General features: G+C 41.4%; 1 protein-coding gene across 1 annotated transcript in view; it reads right to left on the reverse strand.

The window, feature by feature from the left end:
• Window positions 1-19,306, reverse strand: part of NEURL1 (neuralized E3 ubiquitin protein ligase 1) — a 243,060-nt gene extending 223,754 nt beyond the window's left edge. Inside the window, exon 1 of the mRNA XM_063435096.1 lies at window positions 18,899-19,306. Coding sequence (XP_063291166.1) covers window positions 18,899-18,989 — 91 coding nt within the window. The 5' untranslated portion in view covers window positions 18,990-19,306. The remainder of the gene's footprint in view (window positions 1-18,898) is intronic.
• Between the last annotated feature and the right edge of the window lie 204 nt (window positions 19,307-19,510).

Below are 19,510 nucleotides of genomic sequence, written 5' to 3' on the forward strand. Positions count from 1 at the left end.
CTGGATATGCACTGGGCATGTGTGAGGTCAACTATGTAAGATCCTGTGGACTCATGGTATCTACTACAAATATATATAATTTGTTTTTAATTCACAACAGTTTGGTGTTTAATACATAATCTCTTCGGGGGGGAAAAGAGCACAGATCGTTTTGTCCAACTTTGTCCATTCAGGTATTGTTATATTACATTTCCCATGAATTATGCAAAATGCACTCCATCAAGAGAATTTTAGATAACACATCCACAGTCATATAAAAGGTTTAATATAACTCTTCACCAGTCATGGGCGATTTAATCAGAGATCGATTTCCAAGAGCATTGTCGATTTATGTCATTCATGCATTTCTCCTGTCGTCGGTGTGCATCTATGGACCTCCCATGAAATCTGGCCTTTTATTGTCACATGTTTTTTTAATGATGGGCGACTCCTGAGATAAAGACTCCTAAACCCAGCACTGTGTTCATTCTATTCAATATTAACTGAAGAACTGGTATGTGACCAGCCAATGTTGGCAAGTGCCCAAGATGTCCCCATTGTCAGTCTATAGAGCCATTTCAGCCTGTTGCTCCTCAGAGAAAGGCTTTAATCATAGCATATCCATATTGATTGCCAATGCCAAGCTCAACCAGCTATCCAAATCTCTTCTATTATTTTCGTGCTTTGTGCAACTGAACTCCGAAGTGGCAGAGAGCTTTGTTAACACAAGCTGTATTAGACATGAAAAGGATGAGTCACGATGTGTAATGATTTTTTGGATTCCTAGAGCCTGACTCTCCTCAACCTTTCAAGCCTCTGCCTTGTGATTTCCGCTTCACTCCGATCCATTTATGATGATTTCTATCTTCCCCTCATTTTCTCTTCTAACGCTCATTATCCCACTCCCATAAACTATTTCTCACTGTTTCCGTTATAACCTTTATTTGGTGGCTCATTGTTGCAATCTATCTATCAACGGTCTACTTGTTACCTTGCTCAATCCTTTCTATCTTTGTCCTGCATCACAGCTTCATTCAATCTTATTCTGCATTTAATTCACACTTTATGCTGTATCAAGGATTCGTTCATTCATATCTATCCTGCATCAACGATTCCTTAATTTCTTACTACGCATGTCAATTTTAACAAAAATAAATAAAATAAATATATAATAAAATATATATTGTTAAATATTCCAGAGGTCTAGATGCTATAGATGCCATGATTGCCCAACTTAATAATACTACTTTCAATAACCTTGGAAGGACGACTGGTTAAGTTGACCTTGAAGGGAATTCAACCTGGGAGTGGGATACTGAAGTTGGACTCAGCTATCTCACCAGCATGCCATACCAGCATTTTGCCATGCCAAAATCAAGTCTATAAATAGGAAAGTCCCAGAGGCCACCTATTGGTACCTCTTTTTCTGCATAATAGATCTATCTAAATAAGACCCTCGACCTGAAGGCCCCCAACAAAAATAGTGTAGAAACTAACATTAAAGAAAAGGGTAATCGCTGAATTATAGCACTCGATGAGTGAATTTGATTCTGCTAGTTGCTTGCTAGAATCTTTTCACTCTGAGATTAACGGAACCATTTGTCTCACTGTCAAGAAGATCTCATTAAATTACCTCGCAATAAAAGCAGTGTCAATTTAATTTGCATCACTCGTTAATCAAGTCATTTCCAAAACCACTCCAGGAATTAAAGCACATTTTAAGGAATCAACAAAAATATACATAGCACCAAATAATAAAAATCTATATTTTTTAAATTGCTGATATTTCACTACTGGCTTATAATAAATATGTCTAACACTATAAATTCTGGCAATGTAAACAAAAACAGAGCTGTCTCGGACCAGGTTAGCTCTCTAAAGCCTTGGGCCCAAAGCTACCTCTTCCTTGTGAGATACTGAATATATTCTAAAAACAGTTCAATGCTGAAATGTGATAATAGCATGTTTTAAATTCTACATTTAAAGATATTTGTACAGCCTATATCTAATTAAAAGTTACTTATTGCGCCTTGGAGGTGCGGCGGAGAAGAGGTAAGTGACAAGTGCTTTTGTCCTGTAGGTTTAACCCAATAATGTATAACATTGCAGTTTTTTTTTTTTTTAGAAACTGCAATGTTTACAGTGTAGGGTTAAACTCACCTCCAGCGGCTGTCATACTTAGAGCCATTAGAAGCACTTGCTGTAGCAAACTAGTTAAACTCAGTCCCCTGACTGCAATCTCTATTGGAAAACATTGATTCAATACTTTCCTATGTGGAAATTTGATGTGCGAATGGCTCTTGTTGCGCTGAGCATCCCGTCCCCAATGCTCCTCGATGAGGAGCATTGGAATGGACTGACACTGAAGGAGGTAAGCAGTAACAGGGGAACCTCAACACTGGAAAAGTGTAAGTTAATACCTCAATTACCATGTTTGTATTTCTTTAATTAAACTCACCAGTTCCAAGATTGCGTAAATTAAGGAAGAAATGTCCAGCAAGCTGGTGCTATTACTACATTTCTCTGCAGATGTCCAAGAGCACATGAGTACATCTATTCTAGAGCAGAGGTGGCTCTCTAATTAGGCAATTTAGGTGGCCACCTAAGGATTTGTGCTGTGTGGGGCCTCGACCCTACCACATAAACCCTACCACATAAACCCCTCCAATCCTGTCCTCCAACTGTGCCACACTCACCCCAAACCCTGCCACACTCACCCTTTCACTAATCCTGCCACATTAACCCCCTTAATCTTGTCACACTCACGTCCCCTCATTCTGTTACACTGCCTCCTCCAAACATGGCACATTCACCCCAACTCTGTGATACACCCCCCAACTATGCCACATGCAGTCTGTCACATTAACTTCCTCCAATCCTGTCACACTTACTTCCCTATGCCCTGTCACACTCCCTCCTCCAACCATGTCACTATCGCCCCTCTATCATTCTCATCCTCACTTATTCTGTTACACTCACCCCCCCAACCCTGTCTCATTTACCCCCTCACCATGTCACACTAACCCTGCCACAGTTACCCCTTTACTAACCTTGTCACAGTCGCAAACTGAAGACATTCATCATACACACATGCACAAAGGTCACAGGCAAACCCCATAAACACAACACACCGCAGGCAGTTACTCAACACACATACAGTCCCAGACACACTCATAAAAACATATATTCACACACAAGGATACTCTCGATCAGGCACACAGTTTCATGCACATACACAGGTAGACAATGCCAGACACACTCAGAAATACACACACTGGCAGTAATGTATACACGACTGCAAGGCTATGAAATCATACCCCGCAGTCGTGTATAAATGATTAGCATAATTGCTAATTAAATTTGTTTATTGCAAATTAATTTAGTTTGCAAATAATGCCATAACTACAGTTGGAGAGCTCACAATGCAGTGACACAGTGAGCCGCGACACTGCAAGCCTCTGAACAATGAATACATAGACTAGCTCTCTGTATCCAGCACTGCAAGCGTGTCCTTCAATACAATACCAGCACCTTATACACACAATGCAACCCCTATTTTTTTCACTTTGGGTGTTAGTGGGGGGCTCATGTTAGAGTTTCGCCTAAGGCCCCACAAAGTCTAGAGCCGCCACTGTTCTAGAGGATGGCTAAGCAACCTTCGACACCCTGGATGTTCTGGACCACATCTCCCAGCATTATGGCTGTATGCAGGGCATTGGCGTGTGCGAGCTGTGTGGCTGCAAAGGGAGCCATGGCCACAGGGGTGTTGGGTGGCCGACACAGCTTGCAGTCACTCGCAGGCAGGCACTGAGCTCCAGAAATGAAATGAACGCACACACTTGGTAATTACGATGGAATGGCACTAATTGATCATGTGGAGAAGGAAAGAGCAACGTGGAAGAGCGTAGAGATGCACAACGATCTCTAACCGGAGTGAGGGACCCTGAGTGCGGACGGTGCCCTGAAAGCTTGACAGTGGCTATAATGCATTGAAGAGGGAGTTCAGACACTAAGCAGGAAGCAACAGACCCCTGGATGATTTGATTAACAAAGTGAGTGCTTGGCAATTTTTAAATTGTATTAATAGATAGTGTAAGGGGCTGGCTATGGGTTTTGTAGCAGGGGGTGCATGAATTGTGTTTTGGCCAGAGGTGTTAAGGGGGGGGGGGGGGGGTGGGGGGTAGATTGTGAATGTGCCCCAACAACAACACCTTACAAGTCCCACTCCCTAATTTACAAACCCCATTTACCACCTTTAAAGCCCACTCCCCTGCACCACCTTACATGCCAAACCAGCACCTTACAAGCCCCACCCTGACCTTACAAGCCCTACCACCACCTTATAAACCCCACTTCCCACTAACATAATATTATTTACCATTATAGTTGATTTACTGCAGTTTTATTTAATAATCATACTTCTACTTCAATGACAAGTTTAATACCAGAAAATAAAAGTGTTATTTTAATCAAACTATCTAATGTTTGTTTTGGGGTTAATAAGAAAGGGGGGTATTGGCTGAGGGTGTCTGGCCAGAGAGGGGTGTGGCCATGGGGGCACTGTCAAAAAGCTACGCACAGGGCGTCTACAGGCCTAAGGCCGGCCCTGACTGTATGCTCTTACAACCATAATGCTAGGGACATGTAGTCCAAAACATTTGTTTTGGGAATATTTCGTTTTCAGAACTTTTGAGACTGTAAGAGACTGGTTCTAAAGGACCTTCTGGATCCTTGAAAACTTCACGGGAAACTGTGATTAAAAATGTTATAGACCTTTTAACCTGCATGTCCTTTCTACTTAGAAGTGAAACTCTGCCCCACGATGTACTTGGTCTGAATTTGGCGCTTGATACAATGGTAGCCATAAATATGCTTGTGAAGGTTAGGAGGTCACCAAGACATTTTGTCCACATGAAAAATGCCGCGACAGGACTGTAAGCCCATGTAGACATTACTTCACCTCATGTTAATGAGGAAGGAAGTCAGTTAAGCTGTAAATATAATTTGGAAGGGATTGCTTCTTTAAGCCGTGTGTCTTGTTCACCATCTGCTGTGCTGTCTAAGTGCTGATAAAAAAGGCTATTTCTCCAACACCAACTTGACCTCACAGATCAATTCAGTTTATCCATTGCCTGAGCATTTTTTTTTACTATAAATTGTAAATTGTGCCTTCCTGAAAAAAACAAAAAACAATGCAGTATGTGAAGGTTTTTGGCACAGGACAAAGGTTTTTAGCGATAATAAAACGTGTTTTGAGACGCTGTGGGGTTATTTTCAGGTACTTGGTAATATCTGGGTTTCTTTTGCACAAGAATCACAGCACTTTATTGTTATCTATTTATTGCACTGGTGCACATTTATTTTTGTACTTTAAGATATATGCACTTTAGCAAATAACATTTATACAAAGATATTATATATTTTACTATGTACACGTCTTAAAGACACAGTGCACCTTATTTGTTTTTAATATTGTACTGAATGTCATTTTGGGTTTATGCACTGCGTGAGGTGCAGCGTCATTTGAATGTTTCCTTGGTCTGTTTATTAGCACCAGTGTTACTTGAATTTGTCTGTTTTTATAATTACATTTCATGCTATGTAACCTGGAGCTGTTTGTGGTAACTGTGATTTCTAGACCAGTGTATCTCATCCAAGGTAAATCAATTGGTTACTCAAACCCTTTTTAAACAATGTTTTGTTTTTCGTTGTTTTGCTTTTTATAATTTAGTTTTAGTAATTAGGTCCCCACCCCCCCCCCCCCCATTTATAAACCTGTAAAATAAGTCTAAATCCTACTTGGAATTCAGTGCAGGACGAAGCTCCCCTCGCTGGTTTCCACTCCCTGTCTGAAGTCACTGCTTTCCTTTCTGTGATTCAATCAAATGCTTCTCAGAGGAAAGCATCCGACTGGAATGTTCTTACTGGTGTTGGGCTTATGCCTGTGTTCTGAGCTGGGGATGAATGGGTGTGGGTAATGGACAAGGGTGTGAGGGAAGTTTAAAAAGAAATGGGCGCGTTTTAGGAAATGTACAGAGGCAGGGAGGACTAGAGAACTCAAATGAGGGATGGAGTGAGGGAAGATACGTGCTCCCCTTATTAAGTGCATTCCCAGACCAGGCTCATTTTATCGTTTGCCAGCTTGCTGTGCACGCTAACAGAGGTTTTTGCACAGATTTAACACTCAAGACCCAGCGCAGTGATGCGGGCTGCCTAAGTAATTTGTGCCAGAGGTGTAAGTAGTAAGTGCAGATATTCCTAGATGTGCAGATCCCTTGCCCTATGACCTCTTATAAAATCAGAAGTGTTCATGGTGGATGTAATAACCCTTTAAGCATTAGTACCAAGTGACAAATCCTGAGGGACCCTGAAGGCTACTACCTACAATATTAGTGGCAACTGAGCGAAAGTGGTCTTGCCTTGACAATAGGGTCTTAGGTAAGAAGAGGTATGAGCTGTATCAGTGACAGGTTACCTATTGAAAAATAAATGTCATGCAAAGGCAATATGTATTTTTTTTACTGACGGCCCCACACAAAGCACTAATAATAAGTTTTGATTCTGTCCCCTTCAGACAGACAACATTTGTTATCTTTTCTTTCAAGTGATAATGTAACCACTGGAGACATAGGTAGAGGCCCATTTAAAGCACACAGAATAGGATTAGACAGTAGGGGTTCTGAAGACGATGACGGTAACAATGACCTAATTGGCGAATACAATCTGCATGACTCACTCTCAGGGCTCGAGCTGAATTGCACACTAGTCCTTAATAAATGACTGTGTGGTTGCTTGCCACGAACATTCAGCTGTTTTAAAAGGCAGGTAGAACGACTGAGAGGACAGTAAGCGTGGGATGTAACTGGAAGGAAAGTCATTTGAAGAATCACATGAATTGCTCTGTGCTGTCCTGCAGACACTGGTGGCTGAAGGGTACTGTGATACTGTACAGAACCTTGTTTCAGGTTATAAACGCAAGGCTGTAAAAAGAACTTACATGATTATGCTTTTAGAAAAAGAAAATACGGTGGTAATAACTGCACACTCAATTGAGACTACAAACAGCTCCGTTGGTGAAATTGCCCCATTCCACAATATATCAATCCGGGTTAAAGGACTGTCTGAACATTCCGTCCATGGTAACACAGCAAGGCACAATGAGCTGTGGGAAGTAAAGGCATGCTAAGGCGTCCTCTAATGTCAATAGAGGGTACTGCAGAGGAAGCAGGAAAGCGAGATCTGTGCTGTAAAAAGTACAGATCTCTTTCTCCCTTTGTGTGAAGGTAAAATGTGATTGCAGGCAGTGCAGGGCCCAACCATTTTACAACCATTCTTAAAGAATTACTCCAGCCACCATGACCACTTCTGCTTTTAGATGTGGCCATGTCAGAAGGAAACACTGTACAAACAGAGATATCTTTACTTTTGTGCTGAGGGCACAAAATTACATATGTTATAAATTAAATTAAATTTATATCTGCAGTCTTGGCGCAATGCAAGCTGGCAAAATACGTTATCAGCTTCTAGTCTTGAAGGCAGCGTACCTGCAAGGGGAAACTTCAATGTACTTTCCCATCCTTTCTTATTTTAGCCTTCCCCACTAAGCATTGCTAAATACTTGTATTTTTTTTTTACTATATCCCCTTTCTCAGTCCCTCCCTTGTCCATCCCCACCACGCTGAGCCATTGAGAACAGTCCAATCACATGCTTCTCTTAGAGACAGAGAAGCATTTCATTGGATCTTGCAATGGACGTCGGACGGGGAGTGGAATCCAAAGAGGGATCTTCGGTAAGTAAGTTCTAAGCTTTTTTTTTTTTTTTGCAAGTTTATTACTAATTACCATTAGGACAATCTAAATAATAAACAAAAAAGTTTATTAAAAAGGGTTGGAGTAAGCCTTCCATATGTTTTCAAATATTTATAACGGGTGAGCTAGATTCTACTCCTTGCCTGGCTTATCAATGTGAGTATTCTCCCCCTATTGTGCATTGTTGGGGCATCTGTTGGTGTTTTCTAATAACTTCACAAGTATTTTTACAATTGTGTCCGTGTATCACATATTGTGCACAAATGTTGTTTGTATAGTAAAATGTGTGCCCTGTGAAAACATTGTATCAGCATTCTAAAATTCAGAACAAAAGTTTCAAACTCCAATATTTAATTATTATAAAAGCATGTGTTATAAAATATTATACTACAGGGCCGTTGAATGCTTCAATCTGATTGGTTGATGAACGTTCTAAGGTGTGCATTATTTTCAAGGAGACGCACGGCTAAAGTAGTTCCAGACAGGTCTTGACAGTTGACAGTTGCGTAAGAAATTAGTCCTACATACAAGAGCATTTTAATGACAAAAACTTGACAAACGTCTTGAAATACATCATCTGAACAATGTTTCGAGGTGTGGTAACTCTAGTATAAGCGGAATAATTTACTCCAGGCCGTTTAATTATTAGAAAAAATAATGCACACCCGAGGTGTAACGGCCACTCCGCTTCGCGTCGTGACCGCATTACCACCTCGGGTGTGCATTATTTTTTTAATAATTCAACGGCCTGTCGTCAATTATTTCTTCTTTATACTATAAAGGCATGTTTTACAAAACACTTTGTCCTACATAACAGAGTTTTCTGTTAGTTTAAACTGATTACTAATTTGTCAGTGTCAAAGCGTATATACAAAGCACAGTCACGCATTCAAAGTGAATTTCAAGTTTAGGGGCACTGTAGCTGAACTTAAAGGGACACTATAGGAACCCAGAACACTTCAGCTCATTAAAGTGGTCTGGGTACAGTGTCCCTGTACCCCTTAGTCATGCAACGTAAATCATTGCAGTTTTTGAGAAACTGCAATAATTACATTGCAGGACTAAGACTGCCTCTAGTGGCTGTCAATCAGACAGCCACTAGAGGCACTTCCTGGTGGTTAAGCAACTTTTGGCCACCTAACTGATGATGGACATCCTCACGCTCTGTATAAGGACATCCAGCGTCAGTAAAATCCCCTTAAAGGAAAGCACTGCAGCAATGCTTTCCTACAGTGAGGGCCTAATGGACTTGTGGCTCGAGATTTTTTTTAACCCTTTCTGTGGCAGGGGGGTGTGAAGGAGGGGAGGGCCAGAGGTATCTATTGTGTAAGGAATACAACTTTGTATTCGTTAAATTGTAGAATCCCTTTAGAGCATCGGTAACTATTTTCACCCTAAATGCTCACTTTAGTAAATAACCCTCTAAATAGGTGTTAATCACATTGCAGTTATTAATGTTCTGGTCTTCTAACTTCACTGCGATTATCTTGTATATCGTGAACTGCAAAATTAGTGTTTATAAAGCGCCACAATACATGACAGTTCCTTGCAATTAGACAGTGGGTAAATGTCACAGCAAGTAATTAACAGACAAACTAATTTTAACAGGTAGGAGGTATTTCACTGTACAGACAGTTAACATGGACATAGGGTAAGTGGTAATATTACAAGACATTTTGTATTTATTTATTATGCATTATACCTCAGAATAAAACACAGATTGCTTTTTTAATTGCTATTTTAACGTCAAATGGTGCTTTTACTGGATATCATGTGACTAAGTATTAAATACTAAAACTCTGGATAATTTTGTTCATGCCAGTGTGTTCTACCTGATGACAGCACTGAATCCCGGCACAGAACAGGTACTGCTGTCAACTGATACTCAACTCACATGTATATATCACTGTGAATTCTAGTCATTCTTCTTAAAAGGTTTCTCCAACCTCTTTTTTTTTTTAAACCTGTGGATAATGCACGACATTATTCACGGGGGTGCCACCTCCCGAACGCTTGAAAAGCTCTCTGAATTACAGTGTTTCTTGCCTTCATCCAGCGCAACTCCAGGCGCTGCCCGGAATGCCCGTCTGAATGCCCGCACCATACTGAAGCCTTTGATTGGTCCATTTACCTGGCTCAGAGTGCATGCGCGCTCTATGATCCGGAAAGGGGAGAGGAAAGGGAGGGGGGAGAGAGAGAAAGAAAGACAAGGGAGGACGGAGAAAGATAAAATATTGCATGGGATGGGGAGGTGGGATTTGTAAACAATTTGACTACATACTCTGGGAGGGCACCAGGGAACTCCTGGAGTCATAATCACTGCATGGGGCTGTTGTGGTTATTGGTCCTGGGGTGTTTCTTTAACACTTTCCAAAACATACTTTAAAATATTTGTATAAACATTTTAAATTTTTGCGGCACCACATTTTTAAACGGGAGGTGGCTGTCTATTTTCGGACAAAAGAAAAGGAGGTTCTGCGCACACATTGGACGTATAATAATAACTGACATAACTTCAGTTTATTCTACCATGTGAGACACATAAAAAGCAAATATATAGAAATACACAGACAAATGTATACAATTCTTGTTCTATCTGTGAAATGGACTGGAATGCCTGTGACTAATTCCAGTGTAATATACAGCAAATGCTCATGACAGCCAACAACCTTGCCAAATTCCACCACTGTCAAAATGAATATTCTTATGAAGAAGAGAACTTTTAAATATGAGCTATGATCTCAGGTTTTCTTTAGCTATTTAAATGTGATTTCATACCAGATATATGTAGATACATGGTTGTATCAAATTATAGAACCGAAATAATCATGTTTTTTTAATATTTTTTTTTATTTTTGCGCTCCACTTAAATTGAATACATTTTACATTTTAGAACCTGGATTTTGTTTAGCGGACATATCCACCCTCGATTTGACTCCCCACACCTCCTAAACCCTCTGTCACTTTCCTGTCTATTGCGCATTACAAACCGACAGTGAATCATGCTGCGACATCTTGCAAAATTCCAAAATGTGTACTTATATACAATATATTATCCTTTCTGTTTATACCAATAATAACCATTATTTGGTTTTGAAATATTTGAGTTTGATTTGTAATCATATTAGTGTTTGGGCAAAGTAACACTCCAAGCACCATAACCACTATACCACGCGTTCGGTTCTACAACACTTAGAAAGGCGCTGTTCAGTGGAAACGTTCCCCCGAACAAAGGGATCAAACTCCATAGTGAGACTATTGACTTTGGTAGTTTGTTCGGTTTTAAAACTACCGAATTGGACCGACCACAAGCCTTGATTCACTGGAACTGTTTTGGGCATGGGACTATGTGGGCAGTCGGTCAAATTATGATTTCCAGGAAATCCCTGAACCCCTGAACTGATCTGGGTGATTTTTGGATATGTTGGTCAACCAGATCAGGGCTATAAGGGAATGTAACTTTTGTGGGGATTTTGTGTTTTATTTTAAGGTATGTATGAGGTTTTGTAAAAATTTTGTTTTTTGTGCCTTGAAATAATTGAGTTTAATACAGTAGCTGACTCAATTATCTCCCAGGCATAGGGGAGAGGTTGATCTATTTTGTATGGAAGTGTCCTGGACCTGAGAGCCAATGTAATCATGTATATGCTTTTACTGTAGTCTACTCTCAGGTCCAAGGGGGAGTGCCCCTTGCATGGGGACCTGCATATAAGGCCAGTTGTGGCTGCCATTAAACAGATTCCTTTTACCCTTCATGAAGTCAAGGCTCATGTTTGGGGGATTGGAGAGCTATATTCACTCTGGGGACTGCTATAATCACTACACTCCCTTGGATCACAACGATGGCTCTTGTAAGAGCAGCCTACTTCGATCTCTGGACTAGTGAGGTCTACCCACTGGAAGCTGGATCCTGGTCCTTGGTCCAGGGTGAGTGGAGGACAGTGAGACTCCAACCAAGCTGCAGCGCTTTGTGGGGTTTACGGTGGTTATGGTGTTCCAGTGCGGAGCTTATGGTGCTTGCAAGTAATACGAAGCAGTGATTGACCGGGATACCCGGTCGGAGTGCCAGGCGGTCCATCACACCGATCACTGCTTAGCATTTAGCAAACTTATTGTACATCTAGAAAAGCTACATATTCTAGTCTATAGATAAAGTAACTCCACCAGGACATTATAAAGGTTAGCTCAGTGCAAGTACAAAGTACACCACTCATCATCTGAGAAAGTTGTGTTTGCATTCACCTGACTTGCCAAATTCACAGGTATTTATTGATAGTTATACATAGTTGGGCTTTCATGTTTAAATGTATTTAAATATAGGATAAATGTTAGTGCTTAAATAAGCACTAATGATAGCAAAAGCCTTTTTAGCGATTACTAACTTGGAACAAGCATGGAAATGAGCCCAGTGGAAGGGAGACAAAAGGTATTACTTAAAATGTGATATATACTATATAAAATAACAACGATCTTGTCCTTATAGAGCCTTATTCAACACAGTATACTTATTCACACACTAACTTAGCATTAAGAGAGTTATTCTAAACCAAGAAATGCAAGAGTGACAAAGGATTGTTAGGGAACAGATTATAATGATGTCGTTAAAAGTCTTAGTTACAGTTATAGTACAGTCAGCAGTGTACTTACCGCGAGGCTGACAAGGCATTTACCTTGGGCGACACTTTCAGGGGGGGCGGCAAAAAAAGCCCTGGCAAATGCCTTGCCAGCCTCTTGTCCTGGGGGGGCCTAGGAGCTGGCTGGCTGGCCACCTCAGGGCCCATCCGAGGCAGGCATGCACTGATGTTGCGGGCAGCAAGGGAGCACTCTCCCCTGAGCTCTTCCCTGCTCAGCTCCCTCACGCGCATCGCAGTGATGCCAGACCCGGAATATGACGTGACTCCGGCTCCTGCATCACTAAGAGGCGCACGAGGGAGCTAAGCAGGAGGATCAGATAAATTCATATCGAAGTACGATATTAAACATGATCTGCACTTAATTATTTTACTATTTGCCTGTAATATAGTTGTTCTGTTACAGCTGGTGGGGGACATTAAACAGTAGTAGTAGTTTGGCTCTAATTTGTTTTACCATGTATTTGCATTTATCACACGAGCTACACAGACAATGAAAGATTATCTGTAAACACTGTGTGGCACTGTTGCGAAAATAATTTAACAAAAAAACGTACATCTGTCAGTAAATTGAAAAAAAAATGCCCCATAAAATGAGTATTTTTTTGAACATGCGACTTTCCATTCTGACATTCAACTTGTGCCTGCAAACATTTCATAGGAACCTGTCAGATCTGATCAGCCTTGTTTACTTTGCATTAAAACAAAAAAAAACTAAAGCATTAATGGGCACCAGAAAAAGAGAACCCGGGGGCGAATTGGGAATGGTGGCAAATGAGTATTCCGTGTCTTCTACAGAAAATACTGTGATTTACTCTCAGACCAATTTCAGACAGTAAGAACACAGCACAAGATACCTTAAAAGATAGCCTGTTCACTATCAAAAAAAAAATTATATATTTTTTTTTTTAGCGACACATGCAGCATAGGATAAAACAGAACCCTCCCACATATGTTACCAAACATAATGGCGTTAAATATGCGGTGTCCATCAGTATGATTAAACGCCGGGTTGCATTGCTGTTTTGTTCGATGCCCCTTTTCTTAAAGGGACACTCTAGTCACCAGAACAACTACAGTTTAATAGTCTATAATTTAAATGTAACCACTGCCTTTTCAGAGAAAAGGTAGTGTTAACATTACTGCCTAGGAACACCTCCAGTGGCAGTCACTTAGATCACCACTAGAGGTGCTTCCTGTGTCATGTGCAGCACTGGCGTTCAGCGTCTCCACGCCCTACTTGGAGACACTGAACGTTCCCCATTCATTCAATTAATCTCTATGATGAGATGCTGATTAACCAGTGCTGTGTTCTGCTGAGCACCAGCCGCAATAGCCTCCAAATACTTTCCTATGGGAAAGCATTAGATTGGCTGAGATCGTCACATTTGATGACCTCAGCCACTGAGGCAGGGTGAGGCAGGGCCAGGTGCAGTGAGACTGGCGAAATGCTGGAAAAAACAGTAAGTAAGATATCTTTTCAAAGAGAGGCAAAGGGGGCCAGAGAACTTAAGAGTGATTTTACCACTGTAGTGTCATAAATACATGTTTGTGTTCCTGAAAATAAAGTGTTCCTTTAATTCATGTTCTTGCTATTATGCCCACCAAACTATAATTATCTCTGCAGTGCAAAAATAAACAAAGTCAAAAAGTTAAAAGTTTGGTATCGCTGATCTTCATTTTGGGCAGGGCCTTCTAGAGATGCCATTTTTGTTACTTAAAGATACAAAAGATATTTAAATACACTGTTTATGGCTATTATAAGGAATCAGATTGTATTTCTGGGAATCGAAATGTAAAAGTGGTGTCTGGATGTGGCATGAGGCCTTGTGGTATGTTTGGCGTACTCACAGCCTTCTTTCTAATACCCCACTGACAAATGCAGCCAAATACTCTCAACCTTAGACTCTACAAATGTATAGTCTGGGAGATGATATAGAGAATTCTTGGTAGAAAAAAGTATTTCTCTTTACATTAAACAATTGGAGAAAGGTAAACAGTGTCTTCATGGACAACTTTGTTTCAGCTCTAGAACTAATAACTCAAGCGTAGAATATGCACTCCAGGCACTGAAACATATTCGATGCAATGTGTAGATGAGTTTTCTATATTGGGTGAGGTTTTTTTAATGGTTCCCCCATATTTAAAGGGGCACTCCAGGCACCCAGACCACTTCTGCCCATTGGAGTGGTCTGGGTGCCAACTCCCACTACCCTTAACCCTGCAAATGTAATTATTGCAGTTTTTTTATAAACTGCAATAATTACCTTGCAGGGTTAACTCCACCTCTAGTGGCTGTCTACTAGACAGCCACTAGAGGGCACTTCCTGCTCTACAGCACAGATTATCTGTGCTAGAGCGTCGCTGGATGTCCTCACGCTGTGTGAGGACCTCCAGCGTCGCTCAAATCCCCCTAGGAAAGCATTAAAATTAGTTTTCAATGCTTTCCTATGGGGAGACCTAATGCGCATGCGCGGCATTGCTGCGCATGTGCATTAAGTCTCCTCGGCCGGTGGGCGGGATCAGTCTTGCCAACTGGCCGACGGAGTAAGAAGGAGAAGCGGCGCGAAGGAGGAGACAGCGACGAGGGACATTGTCGCTGCCTCAGGTAAGTGACTGAAGGGGTTTTCACCCCTTCAGTAACCGGGGATTGGGGGGTGGGAGGGAGAGGGACCCTCCAGTGCCAGGAAAACGGATTGTTTTCCTGGCACTGGAGATTCCCTTTAAAGAAACAATTGTTGGTGTTGCTCCATTAGCCCACTCTTTCTGTTTAATTCTCTCTCAACCTGCAGTGTTTTACTGCGATCCTATCCTATTCTATGTTGTCTTGATGTTTGTGGTTTATGTGAGTTGAAGTTTAACTATTAACTTTTTCCTGTATTTGTACAATTCCGAAGCCACGCTCAGAAACCCTGGCTGTTCCCATTTACTAAGCATCACGTCTGACGGAGTCACTTTCTGGTTTGGAGGATATACAATATATGTAGAAACTTCAAATGTGAATATTTTTTCGATATTTTTTATTATTATTATTATTATTATTATCTTTAATTTATTGTTTTTTTCATATATATTTAACACATATGCATTATCTGTTTTAGAGTATTAAAGATGACTCTAGGGGGGCGGGGCCTGACCGCCATGCTGGCCGGTCGCACGGCACAAGAGCTCTGGCAACCTTCACTTACAACAAGGAACCCTTTGTCCTACCCGAAGACCTATGAAGGTGGGCTGGCACAATGGGAGACTCTGGACCCGGGGAGAGGCTTGCGACTAACGTTTTAGTCCCTCGGAGAGACACGCACCGCTCCTTCTGGATGAGGCCTACTCAGGCGGTGAGCGAGGCGGACGGCCGCCGCCCGCTATCCTGCCCGATGCTGTCTAGCCAGACTATCTTAGCTGGGCGGACAGGGCCCCGTTCCCCCCCCTCTGGGCCGGTGGGGGTGATCCCGGCCCACACCCTACACGCTTTGCAGCCTCTGCCACACCAAAGCTCCCGAGGTCCTGAAGAACCGCCGAAATGCAAACCAGGCCATGAGCCGTATTTAAAATGGCGGCGCGGTGACTCTGCTGGTAAGCACGGATACCTCCGGCTCCCGGGGGGATGCAACCCCCATACAACCTACACAATCCCGGTGCGTTTAAAAGAGGCAACCCAAGACGCAGTGACACATGGCCTTAACATATACCTGACCACTACTACCGAGGCCAGAAATCCACGCATGATAGAAAGACGTGAGCGACGGCACACTACCATAAGCAGCACAGACTCAGCCAAATGGCTGGAGGAAAGCGGCTAAAATGGACCCTTCAACGCAGGGGGACTTACCAGCCTTCAGCAGCCACACGACGGAACCCAGATGGACACGACTTGAAGAATCAGCTTGGATCTCATTAAGGGAGAATACATGCCCAATATCCCTCCAGGGAGAAGGAATATTTGACTGCACGCTGCTGGGAAGTGGGGTGTTCACACATGACAAGCGACTGCTCCCAGGACTCTAAGCCAATGTTAATCTAAGCGCTTAGCTGTAGCTAAAGCAGAACAGGACAAAGTTAACCCACGAGCTTATGTCTAATTAGTACAGCGATGTCACTTTACAATATAAGCAAGATTTTGCAAGGTTCAAGTTTACTCTGTCTACCACATAGAAAAGCATGTATAGCTATATAACCTAGCCAACAACGTTTTTCATTCAATCTTTATGCCATGATATATATTAAGTCATATATACATTAGGTTTATGCTCTCTATATACATCCATGTCTGGCTTTCCTGCTCGGCTAGAACGCAAAGCTCATGAATATTGTATAGACACGTTGACTTAGCCTGTGATGCTACTAAACTCTAGTATCCTATGTGGTGTCAAACCCACAGTTATAACGTCCTCTTAACTAACTCACAAAAATGTGACGTTTATTCTTATGCAATGCTATGCCTGTTATACCTGTTTGTCAGTTACTATACAACTAGCGACTGCATTTAGCATGTACACCCATGTAAACTACAAAATCGAGACCTACCTAGCATGATATTATATCTTCTGTTCTGGCATTTATAAAAAATATAATTTCTCTATTCGTACACCTACTAATGCTGATAATTACATGTCATTTATCGCTAGATAGTCTTACCACGCTTAACAATGCTTCAAAATGTTTAAAAATGTGCTTTCACCTCAATGCCGCATATGTATGAATCTGTGATATTAACTTGATTATGTTTGCTATTGTGGCAACGTATATCATTTTGTCAAACCATGCACAACAAAAATAAAGAATTAAAAAAAAAAAAAAAAAAAAAAAAAGATGACTCTAGGCTGGAGAAGACCATCCGTTTAAATACGAATATGAAAGGCACCAATTAGCAGATATCCAAATAGTTCCAAAAGTAACTCACGTCTGAGTTTACAGTAAATATCCAGCATCTACAGGGATCAGGAAACATCTGAAATGTCTCACCCAATCCTTGTTCTCCTGCTGTTTTCATAGTCAGTGTTTTGTATATTGCATAAACCCCATGGAACATGCATTCATCAGAGGAGAATCTCTGTTACCTATGCAAAGAACACCACAGATGATCTTATATTGATAATTGCTGTCGTAGTCACCAAACCCATTGTGTTTTGTGTTTTTTTTTTGTTTTTTTTTTACAAGCTCCGATGACAAAAATAATTTATGTATAAAAGCCTTCAAGTAGAGTTTGCAGTTTAATTCTCCAACTGCCGTGAGGCTGGACATTTTACGGTTGTACTACAGACGATAACTGAGGATGAAACGTTGGCATATTATAATATTTCCAGCACAGCCTAAAGATAAGCCATATTTGGGCAGGGCACGTGTATTATAGAGTTACAAAACACATAACGTAGATTTCAGTTACTGTTTGAGATATCCGTCTGAATATTTATATTTCAGGAAATCATACCCATAAATTAGTTTATGCAATAAATTCCAACTTGACGGTTTCCCATGTCAACTGTCACTTCAATGAACACTGAAATGCAACGAAATCTCAATTAGCATTCAGTCCACATGGGCAAAATAATAAATATTCCTAAATTCTCAGCACTGACAATTATATCGAGCTTTGTCCAAATTTTTACTGTAAACTCTTTCATTAGAGTCTTTCGTTGCTTCAGTTTAGGGATTCGGTTTGCAAAATTAAGTCATTCTACAGACTGACATAGCTGTATAAACAATTTGTCATTCACATGCCCTACTATATATTTTCACAAAAGGTTAAGGCACCAACTCATCGACGCAACTTCTGCTTTTTTCCAATTTTTTATTTTATTTTAATCTAGCCTTGTCTAAATGTTGACGTTACAGAAAGTATTGACCCTTTCAGTGCCATAATAGGATTGCAGTGAGTTGTTTGGCAATGCAAAGATCGTTCCCCTGGTACACAAAGGATTAAGGAAAAAATAATTTCACCCCAATTGTTCTTGGCACACCATGGCCTGTAGGCGTTTTGCGACTGTCACTTCATTAACGCCTCTAGTGACAAAAAAAAAAATCGAGAATACAGATGGAAAGTAAATATCTATATAAGTAGAATATATACATGTATATTTATATCTATACGTGTGTGTATATATATATTTTTTTCTGTCTCTCTCTCTTACTTTTGTTCTCTTATCATTCATAAAATGCTAATTAGTCCACACCTGTTGGTCCTGATTTACAGTTATAAAATAATTGTAAAACATGCTTACACCCAAGAGTTAGAATGGAATGGTACAAGGATTAGATACAGTATCATATACAGTGATTAAGGATTCTATTAGAAACAATTGCTTTTGTCCTGTTTGATGTACACTGCGTGCCCAGCACACACCTGGGAGGGGGGTACCTGGGCAGGGCACCTGTAGGAAATTCAGAGTGGAAGTCTGCCAGTCCAACACCATGCAGTGGGCACCACACCTGTATCCTATGGAGGCTGGGGATGGTGTCATTACAATGCTTTGATGACCTACCTTTGATGTGATGCTGCTGCTGAACCCTTGGCAGTCTGGTCTGGCCCCCTCTGGGGAAAGCAGGGATGGTAGAGGATAAATTGTTTCCCATGGCATCAGATGCAGACCCACAGCTCAGAGTGAGGATGGCAATGCTGGGAGGCAGACAGGTAGCAGATCCCTTTAAATCTCCTGCTTTCTGCTCTGTTCTTATTACACTCCTTCAGCCCCCACTGTCTCCCCCTGCTTCCTCCTATGGATACTGTTGCTTCTGTTGCAGCTGCTTCATCACCACTGTGACCTGTTTTGGATGCTTGTTTGTTACCCCCTAGGCTGCTACTTAGACCCCCCTCTTGGAAGGGACTTGAGAGTGTGCTCCATGCCTGCCCCCCTGTGCTGTCAGTGTGCAGAGGCAGAGCTGTCTGCGGATATGAGCTGTCTCTGGCTACCTGGCATTGTCTCTCTCAGATCCTCAGGAATAAAGAAAATAAAAGCTCCATTTAGCCAATCCAGTCACTGCCCGCCTACCTCACATCATCCCCCACCATTACCCACACACCTTCAACTTACTGCCCTCTCCCCCAAAAACTACCATCACTGGTCCTCCCCTGTCAGAAATGCATGTTCTGCTTG

The sequence above is a fragment of the Pelobates fuscus genome, chromosome 10, assembly GCF_036172605.1.
Source record: "Pelobates fuscus isolate aPelFus1 chromosome 10, aPelFus1.pri, whole genome shotgun sequence".
Taxonomy (NCBI): Eukaryota; Metazoa; Chordata; class Amphibia; order Anura; family Pelobatidae; genus Pelobates; species Pelobates fuscus.